This window comes from Priapulus caudatus, unplaced genomic scaffold (genome assembly GCF_000485595.1).
Source record: "Priapulus caudatus unplaced genomic scaffold, Priapulus_caudatus-5.0.1 Scaffold48, whole genome shotgun sequence".
NCBI classification, from domain to species: Eukaryota; Metazoa; Priapulida; class Priapulimorpha; order Priapulimorphida; family Priapulidae; genus Priapulus; species Priapulus caudatus.
The window spans coordinates 476,602-488,854 of record NW_014577109.1 but is presented as its reverse complement, the minus strand read 5'-3'; the positions used below and the strand labels follow the sequence as shown (position 1 = coordinate 488,854).

At 44.1% G+C, this 12,253-nt stretch overlaps 1 protein-coding gene across 1 annotated transcript in view; it reads left to right on the top strand.

Moving 5' to 3' along the window:
• Positions 1-12,253, top strand: part of LOC106820807 (LIM domain-containing protein jub-like) — a gene marked incomplete in the record, with an annotated part of 75,084 nt that overhangs the window by 61,349 nt on the left and 1,482 nt on the right. Inside the window, 3 exon segments of the mRNA XM_014825376.1 lie at positions 936-987; positions 8,568-8,636; positions 9,343-12,153. Coding sequence (XP_014680862.1) covers positions 936-987; positions 8,568-8,636; positions 9,343-9,480 — 259 coding nt within the window.

The following is a 12,253-nucleotide window of genomic DNA, read 5'->3' as shown; positions in this document are numbered from 1 at the left end:
GTAGGTGCGTGTGCGCGCGTGTGCGTGCGTGCGTGCGTAGGTGCGCGCGCGTGTGTGTGTGCGTGTGTAGGTGCGCGCGTGTGTGTGTGTGTGTGTGCGTGCGCGCGCGCGCGTGTGTGTGTGCATACGTGCGTGCGTAGGTGCGTGTGCGCGCGTGTGCGTGCGTGCGTGCGTAGGTGCGCGCGCGTGTGTGTGTGCGTGTGTAGGTGCGCGCGCGTGTGTGTGTGTGTGTGCGTGCGCGCGCGCGCGTGTGTGTGTGCGTGTGTAGGTGCGCGCGTGTGTGTGTGTGTGTGTGCGTGCGCGCGCGCGCGTGTGTGTGTGCATACGTGCGTGCGTAGGTGCGTGCGTTCGTGCGTGCGTGCGTGCGTGCGTGCGTGCGTGCGTGCGCGCGCATGGCCGGCATGGGTGCGTGTAGCAATGCGTGAGAGTTGGGCAAGGTTGCAGCAAGGGAATATGGTATTTGTACGAGATGGATAGTAGGGCTTATAGTGGTGGATGGAGGGTGTTGGTGTGTTCGCTGCTGTCGTGACTGTATGTGTTATAAGATAGACAGTTGTGAGAAATTATAGCAAATCAACAAAAGTTGTTCCATTGAAAATGCGAATGAAATAAATAATGCGTGTTCTCGTCGTCGAATTACGGAGATCGAAGATCATTGTCGTGATTGTTATGCTTCTCGTGTTAACTGTTTTCATCCCACGGTGTCGATACGTTCTGTGTCTAAGACGTGATTAGTATTAGATTGATATCGGTGCCCTTTATCAGGTAGTCCGTCCCGTAACAGAAGCTTACAGTGTAAAACACCGTCAGCACACATTATTACCATAACATCCTACGCGGGTGCGTACTATTATCGTGTATCCTTGACGATGGCTATAACGCATCGCTGATGTTGTTTGGGTTATGTTTGCTCACCGTGCGTTTTGTCTTCGCAGGATATTTGCGCCGAAGTGCAAGGTGTGTGGCAAGCCGATCACTCCAGTCGAGGTGAGTTGTGAGCACAGGCGACTGGTTTTTAATTCAGATGCGGCGGGTATTTTAGCGTTAGAATGCATTTTCGCGGCAGCGGTCGCCGTCGTCGCGGTCCGCTGAGCCCTGGCCGCGAATTCGCATCGTTACGGAGCTGTGTATGCGTGCGTGCATGCGTGCGTGCGTGCGTGCGCGTGTAGTGCGTCGGTGTATGTGTGTGCGTAGTGCGTCTATGTGCGCCCGTACGTGCGTACGCGTGAATCCGCGTACGCGTGCGCGCGCGCGAGTGTGGGTCCTGTGAATTTAAGCTGTAGTTAGTAACCGCGATCTCCGTGTTTAGCGGAGAGTGACGCGGCCGTGGCGCGCTCATGAAGTTACTTACAACCCCCTCAGCCGGAGGCACACGTGCTGCTGCTGCTGGTAGTTACAGTGTACGTGCTGCTGCCACTAGTTACAGTGTACGTACATGCTGCCGGTAGTTACAGTGTACGTACGTGCTGCCGGTAGTTACAGTGTACGTACGTGCTGCTCTAACACTGCAGCCTCCTCCGTAACTAACACTGCAGCATCCTCCGTTTCTAACACTGCACCCTCTAGCGTCACGAAAACTGCGTCTATCACACCCCACCTACTGCGTAATTTGTCGCTGCGCCAAGCACATTAATGAAGTTTCTGATTGTTTGTCAACGAGAGATTAAATTACTAATGACATTTTAGCGCGGTTTAGCGGCATTAGTGGCAGGGTTCGTAGCGGGTCTTCCAAAGTCTTATAAGTACTTATTTTGCCAAAAATAAAATAAGGGCCCTTATTAGAACTTATTTTTGGTGAAATCTTAGAAAAGTACTTAATAGTTCTTATTTTTTGCCAAAGGACCATTTTTCAACATTTTCTGCGTTGAATTTCGGCGAAACGGCTTTATATAAATATTATTAGTGTACTTTAATAAGTGATCTATCAGAAATCGCGTAAAAAAAAGTTTTATTTTGGCCTCCAGAAAGAGTCTTATAAGTCCTTATTTCAACATGTGTCTTACTACTATGAACCCTGAGTGGGTTCAAGTGCAACGAGAATGCCGGACGCGATATGTGAGACCCACAATGTAGTAGGGTCGTATATCTAGTATCTACGATGTAGTAGGGTCGTATATCTACGATATAGTAGGGTCGTATATCTACGATATAGTAGGGTCGTATATCTACGGCGTATCACATCCTCACTCATCGAGATTATATCACGTCAAATGTGTCAAAATTGGCGGCTCAGTGAGACCTGATTTGCAACAGTAGCCGCTTTCTAATTAAACACCCGCCATGTGAGACCGAATAGCTGTCAGATCTAAGGCCCCAGTGGTGTTTGAATGAATCCCCCGCTGTGTGAGACCCTGCTTGAGTAGATGTCAAACCCGTGTCAGTAACTTTATTCGTGTAAAACCGCTGAAGTGTAAAACTGGGATGTCAGACTTATATGACCGTAACGTTCTTCTCGTGTAAATCGCACGGGGTATGAAACTGCGTATATCTCGTGGCGTTATTATGAAACCACTGGAGTGGGACCTGCGGACGTATGTGGATATTTCTGTTTGTCTCGCATTGGCATGTAATTATACCGCCTATTTTGTAATTGTTTTTGAAACGTTTGATTCTACTACAAACGCATCCGTGTTTCTTGTTCCGAAAAAAAACTTGCAGTATTTATTTTTAACCATCATAAATTGATCTATATCGCGTAAGATAACATGTGCGAACGACACAAAGTGTGTGTTGCGACGATAATGAAATCCGTGATATTAAGCGTATATACGATAAACTCGCCATGCTTCAATGACTGTTAGCTAGTATTTCATATAACGCCGTCTGCCCTGTAGCTGTTTTCATAAGCTTGGGCGATTGAGTTGGGCGACTGAATGGACACACTAGGCGATTTTCAGCGAGATTCATCGGCGATTTTTCTCCCGCTGCATCACTAAAACACTCGCGCCACCTAGATTGTTAGTCATATGATTGAAAATGGCACCGTTTGATTGGCTGATGAATTGTACATTCGGGCCAGTGGCGTAGCCACGGTCGCCCCCCCCCCCTAAGATTTAGAAGGCTACCTTATTTAAACCAGCAGGACTGTTTCAAGTCGATAAAACATGCCAACAACATGCACCCCCCTCCCCTAGATTTAATCCTGGCTACTCCACTGATTCGGGCGACTCATTCGCCGACCCGGACACACTATGCGATTGTAGTCGCGCGACTCAAATAATCGCCCGATTTTATCAAACATGTTTGAGTCGCCCGACTCGAAAATCGCCGGCGACTCACTGGACACACTAGGCGAGTTACGCGAAAATCGCCTAGTGTGTTGGGGGCTATATAGTCCCTCCCTCTGCGTGCTGTACGGATATGCGTGTAACCTGTACCGGAGTAGGCCATTCCCTGTGAAACCCCTGCTGCACGGAATCGACGATAGATGTCCAACAGAAGTCACTTCCTAATTGAACCCTTGGTGTGCGCGCAACTTTTTTTAAATGATGACAGATGATCGTACCGCGGTAACCAATTTTCTTATTAAAAAAACTCCCATGGTATTATAACGACGTGTAGTGGACACTGCGTCTCCTGGATGAGAGGAACTGCGAACAGCAGCTACTGCAGCGCTGCAGATTCTCTCTGTGGTTGGCGTGAGGTCTGGCTGTCTGATGAAGCTTGGCCATACGAGATGTTGATCGGAGCGATAACAGGACACGGCGGTCACTAGTCGCGATTAATCTTCTTGTAAAACCTCCCTAATTGCAGAGCATCCACAATCTGTCGTCGGTTCTGATACATACGTGTGCAGAGAGTGGTGGGCGGAGAGCACAAGCTGCTAACGTAATGTCGACCTGCTTCTCGGATACAAATGAGTGGCTTATTTGATGGCGCGCGCGTCCATTTCTAGCGTGTTTTCGCATCTTGTTGTCAAATTTTCGTTTGTTATTAATAAATTCCGCGCTAAACATTGATTACAGCATACACGCATGGTGAACCGCTGGGCCGGTGTACGTCCTGTAAGCCATTAAACATCTCGGGTTCTCCGCTTGTTCTCCTGCAGCTCTTCAGAACCAGCAACTTATAAGTGATATAAAGTGATAGCGAAATCTCAAGTTAGAGTGGCCGCATTCATAGCCTAGCGAAAGTGTAATTTAACTTCCCTGTACAAACCGTTTGCGTTGAACAGAAGTGTTGTCACGCGATGCCGCTCATCCAGTACGTAGTTTCAATCCTCCATGTGCGAAACCACGCAGCTGTTACTTTGTGTGGATAGAGTAGATTTCTGTGTCAATACTGGGGTTGAAGAAGTGATTTCGAAATAGTCGCACGACTCGCACCCATAGGACTAACTACGAAATCGTTTTCACGCTTTCGACATAATCATATATCTATCAGAAATTATTTAAAGCAATACTTGCTTACAGTCGAAAGATATATGAATTAGGTTGATATATCTACATATATGCTACAATATAATAAACAATTCGTGATCTAATACATGTAATATCTATCGTACGTAGTTTACAACATGTTTTATCATGAGAAATTTAGTACTTATTTCGGATATTTATTAGTGGTGATGCCATTCTCTCGTCGCCTTATGCTCTCATGCAGGTGATGTCATCCCTAATTTTCTATAATTCCTCTCATACTCTCTCCCAATTACACGACCGTATTATTTGAGGAGGCCGTCTCTCCCCGGGACCACCTCCTTGAACGCGCAGCGCTAAGGCAATTACCAAGATTGGCTCACTGATTATGGTTTCTCAGTAACAAACTCGAGCTTCGTTGAAGGCGCGCATTTATTAGCGCTGCTGGGCTCAGGTAATTTGTCGCAGTCATTATCCGCATGACACTTCACTTGGTTTTCCCCTTCTTCGGTCTTGGCAGGCAGCAGGCGGCCGACCGTTTGCCGTCATCCTATATCCGGTGCTCCTTCACATACGCCTCCGCCGCTGTATAAGGACACTCTAAACAAACCTCCCCCTCTAACATGCTATCGCCCGACGTCGGCGCTGTGACTAGTCTAGCTTTAGTTCACTCACTTACTAGTGCCTTCGGACTGCTTATGATTTGGTCAGTGCACGTGAAGTGATTGATTTGTATTCTATTTATGTTTGTATTTATATTTATGTTTGTTTGTTTCTATTCGTATTTATATTTATATTTATATTTATATTTATATTTATTAGAAATTAGCGTTTGGATGCGCATTGTGCGGCTTTAAAGGAATAATAGGTCTATTGATTATGCAATATTGACGAATGCTAGAGTAACTGGCACCTTGTGTAGTTAATAAGTACATTACCTTATAGCCAAACGCGTATTAGTTTGTCCAATATCACTGCTGGTTTTTACGAAATGTCGAAATCCGCAGTCCAAGAAATCAGTTGTTTTACAGTTTCAAACCGCTGCCGGCGAAGCGGGTGTGATACAGATTTATAGTGCACCGGACATTTTCGCACGCATGCTCGGCCGTACGCAATGCTATCATCAGTGATTTCGTAAACATGGACGCTCGCGATAAGGCACTTTTTGTCAGGGCTGTCCACGTGCGTCCGTGATTAGTACGTGTGTTTTACTCTATTTCCATGTTTAGTCCGTGGCCGTGGTTACACCACTGACACCTCCGTTTCATCTGGCGTCCGAAACATACGGGCCGCACAAATGTTTACGTCATCGCTTGACTCCTGGATGACATTTACGGCACGTAAATGATACGTTGATACATATCAACAACCGATTTCAAGTCTTGTTTGTAATGTAACCAGCAGTGATATTGGACAAACTAATACGCGTTTGGCTATAAGGTAATTTACTTATTAACTACACAAGGTGCCAGTTACTCTAGCATTCGTCAACATTGCATAATAAATGGACCTATTATTCTTTTTAAAGCAGCATCAGCAGAAGGAAATCGATTTGGTTTTTTTCTGGATGGAGCGTGAAATAACGTGTGATGGTCAGTGCGGGCTCTTGGTTAGGATTAGGTGCGATAGGATTATTGCCGGGGCAGCTAGCTGGCACGGTAACATCGGGCTGTGTCCGTCGAGGAATAGTTGATTTACGTTACGTTAATTTAGTTCATTACAGATCTATGAATATCAAGAAATTGTCGTAAAGTATGTCACATCGCAATGACGTGGACCGGTAACAACTATCACTATAATTAAAGTGATTACGTCACCGTAAAGAGTGAAAGTAAAAAAAATATGTCCACTAACATTCACAAAATGTAAGTGATTCTGTTCACTTTTTATGGTTAAAGTGCTGCATTATACTTCCTATTTTGCTATTTCATTCGATGTGAACAAACACTCGTGACTCGTACATAGCCCATAGCAAGCATTTAATGTCGTGATCAATATATCAAATCGCCCAGGTTTTTTGGATTTTTAACTAGTTGAGAAACAATCTCATCAGGTAAGAATTTGAGGATACATTTAGTCCCGTTAGTACTTACTTTTCATGTAAAAAAAATTCAAGACAAATTTTACAAATATACAAATAGAAAATTCGTGACGAAGTCTATTTAAAAACATCTTTCTAAAAAAATGTCAGCCTTGTGATAGACTACTAGGTCTTCACGCTTAGTTAAGTTTATTAATTGGTCCGGCATGGCCCCGGTAAAGCTATACACTTAAACATAATTAGCATGCTTGGAACGGATGGGATGTACTTGATCCGCAAACGTGACTTTCTGAATTGAGTGTGAAGTGTTAGGCTTAGTTACCGCCCCTATGTGGAGTGGCGGTAATAGAATAACATGCACGGAACCTTTTAATCGACCAACTAAAACGATGGTCAACGTGAACGCGAATATCGTGAAGCGAGGTGCGGTACACCAAGTACTCTTAGCCCTCGATTATCCGAACGAGACGGGCGGGAATTATTTTGTTCGGATAACTGATCTGATCGTAAATAAAGGAACCCATACTGAACATAATTACTGTGCGTAAATAAAGGAAGGCAGATTACGTCAGCAACTGTACCGACTGTTTCCAGTCCGTCTGTTTCCAGGCAACGTTACGTCAAACGCGCGCCGCCTATCTAGCTTTGTACAGCGCTAAACAAAGGAAAGGTGAAATCTTTCTTGTATATCTTCAAATATCTTTTCTTGAATTATGAATAACACGAATGAATTTAAATATTTAATTTAACGCAGTGCCTACGCGTCCGGTCATCCATTACAAAACTCAGCACAGATTCCCAAATCACGTCACGATTAGGCCACGCCGCCTTTCAAATCGTTGATTTTACTGGATTTACTATTGCTTCAAAAGTTACAAAAACACATTTTTTTGATAAAATACCTAAAGGTAAGTAATATTATGGTAAACACTTATTGTTTATTGTTTTTTAACTGTCAAAATATAGTTGGGTTCACGTGAGAAATATATGACCGGACGCGTACCCTGTGAACTGGACGTCCGGTAACCGGACGCGTAGCCACGGTCTTAATTTAATTATCTCAAAATAAGCCTTCAGTTCGGTGCAATATTGAAATTAGCTTGAATTCTTCATAGCCTCTGAATAGTGGGTGATCCAACGTGTCACGAGTGGTCTAGTGGCTTATTAAATATTCACGGGACCTTGAGATCTTGTTCGGATAATCCGAAATTCGGATAATTGATGTTCGGATAACCGAGTTTTGACTGACTACACAAACGCACACATGCACGCACACACGCACGCGTAACCTCTCTTTGCTGATGTCATTACTGCGCAGCGAGAAATACTACTGCATTTCTCGTTCTTGGTAAGTTAAAGCAAGTTAGCGAGTGAATGCAATCGCGGAGCCAACGCTGTCAGGGTCGCCGGCAAAACGATATACCCGATGCGCGGCCCAGCGGCAGAAAAGTAATTGTATCTCTCCGTGGAAACAAGATATACTTCAGGTTCTACTCGGAGAAAAACTCGTGATTGTATTTGCTTAGCCTTTGAGGTGTCACTTCGATTTCGACGTGTGTTGCGCGATAGGATATTGCAATTCTTCCAGGGGTAAAAGTCGAGCGGTTTTTGGTTTTTGGTTTAGATAGATCTAGAAGGACACGTGTGGTTTTTCTTTTAATCAGGGTCGTTGTTGTGTCAAACAGTATTCGTTTCAATGATATTGACCCTTGTGATGTAAAAAAAAGATTGGTTACAGACAGGCGCCCTGTATGTTATTATAGCTTCCGCGTCTGGCTTCCACCAAACGAAACAGGTTGTCCAGGTTCTTCATCAGTTCTGTCATACATAACGCCTATAAAATACGCCCATATGTTACACAATGCAGCTTTTTGTGTATATTCGAAATGAGAGCAATCTTTGCCTAGATCGTGCTGCCGCCTACTGGAAAACACATTCTTGACAAAGTACCCTGACTCTAGGCAGTTAGACGCCCAGCATTAGCACTGACAGCTGGGTTGCGCTGATAATAGGTAGCACTACAATGTCCTGTTCGTTTGAATATTTGCATACTATTAGATATGAATAAAACCTATTCGTGTTTATTCACTCATGATTCTAAGTATGCACGAAAAATAGTTATTATAGTTGACTATTTGAACTAAACTGTGCTGTTTTCCTTTAACTAGGGTACAGACGAGACGGTGCGTGTGGTTTCTATGGACAAGGACTTCCACGTTGATTGCTACCAGTGTCAAGTAAGTCAACTAGACATAAGGTTGAAAGCATAGTCAATGCGTGTATCTTTTAGTCAAAGATAATATAGCTGATAGCAGTTCCATGTGTATTGTTACAACTACAAATTGTCACTACGGATAACAGTGAATCTTCATTCGTAATTATGCTCGCCCGATTGTTCTCGTTTCGTTCTCTGGAATCATTTTTGCTTCAAAATACTAGTATTTGGCAATGTTGGGAGTGAGTTTCGAGTGAGAAGTGCGGTGCAAGTTTTATCTATTCGTGTTGTTATTAGCATCTGTGATACAGAGTTAAAGTTAGCTTATAGTTTTCTCATGGGCAACCTTTCTAATATATGTACTGGGCGATTGTGTTTTCGTAGTATACCCATCCAGTATACCGCTATGACCACTAGTATGCGGCCGCTCGCCATCATGATTTTGTCATCGCGCGTGTATAATGGTCGGTTTAATATAATAATTATATATAAATAATTAAACGATAATACACAATGATATAAATATATCGGTGTAAGTACCAGTGGTCGTCTCCCATTGCGGTGTCGTGGGGTTAATGAACATCTTGTTGTTCCTGAACATAAGTAGTCGTCTACCATTGCTGTGTCGTGGTGTTAATAAACATCCTTGTTGTTCCTGAACATAAGTAGTCGTCTACCATTGCTGTGTCATGGTGTTAATGAACATCCTTGTTGTTTGCGCGTGGCAGGACTGTGGCATGCAGCTGACCGACGAGCCCGACAAGCGGTGCTACCCGCTCGGTGACCACCTCCTTTGTCACGACTGCCACATCAATCGCATCGAGCACAAACGCGGCGGGCCGCCAGGACGGATCAGCGATCTCTGACCTGGTCGTGACCTCTGACCTGGTTGCGAACTCTGACCTAGTCGCGACTTCTGATCTAATCACGACCTCTGACCTAGTCGCGACCTCTGATCTAGTCGCGACTTCTGACCTGGTCGCAAACTCTGACCTGGTCACGACCTCTGACCTAGTTGTGAACTCTGAGTGAACTCTGGGAACTGATCCCGCGAGCAGCATCGTTTCGCTGTGGAATGGTGGTCAGTTGTGATTGCTGGGATCAGCAGCAGAAGCCCGATTGACCGCTAGTGTTGGCTCGCAGACGAGCGTATAAGCTTCAGCTCTCAGAGCGAGAGAGGCCAGACGGACTATTTTCATCTCTGCCGAGAGGCTGGTGTACATTTAGTTACAGCAGAAGACGGACAGACCTTCTCCACGGGTGGCCGATGAGAAATACAATATTCCAACAAGCACAACGAAAGTAGCTTGAACAATCAGCGGCTACTATCTTAACAGCCTTGCGTAGGAGGAATGATGTAAAGGTCGGAGATTTAAGGAAGCCAGTTGTTCGTGTCACAAAGCTGTCTGAGACACATGTGCCCCCAGGCTTGTTCGTCTGTTAAGAAACGGATGTAATTTCATCATGTCAGTCGCATATAATCAGCCGATAACAGGCGTTGGTGTTTTTGCTATGATAAATCATGTGCCTAATCAATGATTAATACTAAGATAGCATTGTGGAACTTGCAACACAATACTCTATGTGCTCATACAAGTAGTAAACTAATGCTGAGTTGTAGTGATGTAACTTATGCAGACTGAATGTACCTTCGCGCAAGATCTCAATGAGTGGAGGCATACAGTTTGCTTTTGTCAATGATAAATAGTTGAGCAGATCATGGTGATGATTAACTGAAACATATCATATAACTTCATTGTCTTGCTGCGGATTTATCTGTGGTGTGTGTTACGCAGATTCTAACTCCTCAAAAATGATTAACAAACCTAATGCTCAAATTTTTTGTCACCCAAATCTGGTGTAGTTATTTAGGAAGGCAATGCTTTCAGTTGTCTTTCGTACTGGAACTATGAATAACTGTTAGCCATGCCGTTTAGTTTGATATATGATGTGTCTGCATGGTTTGTCTCTCTATTCTGCTTTTGTAACTTGCATGCGGCTAGTTATTGCTGAACTCCCCCTATAGGTGGTGCTGGTAGTAACAAATGTCCATCCACAATAACTATGCTGCTTCTCTCGGCTGCAACTGTATCCGCCAATGCGATATAGTCGTGTTGAATAGCCCAGCATTTGTGATCATTGTGATTCTTCAATCCCTGTATAGCCGGATGCCTGAAGGTGAGCCAGCTATATGCCGCGATGCAGAAGTAGGTTGCAAGAGAGAAAATCGGAATTGCGTGCAGTTATATATAGTCCGAATGTTTTTTCGCAAGCCGGTTGTCATGTCTTCGATTTGTATTCGGTCGGATACCTACATGCGACTGTGTAACATTTAATCAGTTCAGACGAAGATGGCCGTGGGCGGGTAGCTGTGATGAAGTACAACATGATAACGAACTTGAGTCAATCCTTGCATTTTTATGGTGCTGGTTTGGTGTGCAGCGTATTTTGTACAAAGTGGTTTTCTGCTGACTCACCGTCCTGATTTCCCATGCCCCACTGCGGTTCTTATGCTTGCTATGTTTGTGTGGTCTGTCCTTCGAGTTTGTGTGAAAGAAGAAAAGCTGCTCTGGCAATTTTTAGTATATTTGATGCTATAGACGTTCAACGTGGCTTAGCGATCAAATGTAGAATTATTTGCAGTGTTCCGTCATTATTGTAATATTCCAGAGGAATATTATCTGTAAGGCACGCGTCTGTATGATCTGTAATATGCTTTTGCTTATTATTTGTAAAAAAAAACTGCATTCTTCTATGACACATTTTTATTAACACCGCTGCGATGGCTCAATAGTAGAGTGCTCTTCGCCTCGCATGCGGAAGGTCGTGGGTTCAACTCCCGGCCGGGTCATACCAAAGACTTGAAAAATGGTACGCACTGCTTCTCTGCTTAGAACTCAGCAAAAAGATGTTTGATGGAAACTGCGGGAACATATGGAGTAGCGCCTTATGTTTCCTACTACATGCGCAACCGAAACCCCTATGAAAAATTAGGGGCGTCTTGAAGGACGACTAATTATTATTATTATGCTATGACATCGTGTAATGTAGCATTTTATTCACTTTTGCTGCTTATTATCGTGTATAAAACTGAATGCTGTGACGCACACTGTGCTATTTTTTCAGTTTCACCGTTATGTTGCATATAAGTGACCTGTATAGTTTTGATTGAACATGGTAGTCATGATTAATTCAAGTTGGAAGTGCGTGGATTGGAGTTTTATTGCTCTTTTGTTTTCCCCGTTTCATCTGTAAATAATCTAGACATGTTGTGAAGATTGCATAAATTAGGTAATCTACAAATGTGTACACATTATATCTGTCTCGTATCTGCTATATGTGTCCAGAAATAATGTACTCTTTGAGAAATTACACTTGCAGTTTTCGCACTGCAAGCTTATCTGTCATACCTCTTTTCTACACGTGTAAGGTTGCTCAAACTCATCAGCTGTAGGTGTGCGGCAACACTGTCGATCATTTGCGTTATTAGTAGCGCTGAGAGGGTCTATGTCCCCCGGGGTATACCGGAACGTACCCTGGTACTATCTAATATGCCGGACCGTACCTCGCCTACTTCACTAACGAGTCTAGGAAGTCGCCTACGCCTACTCCCTAACCCTAACTATAACCCTAACCCTA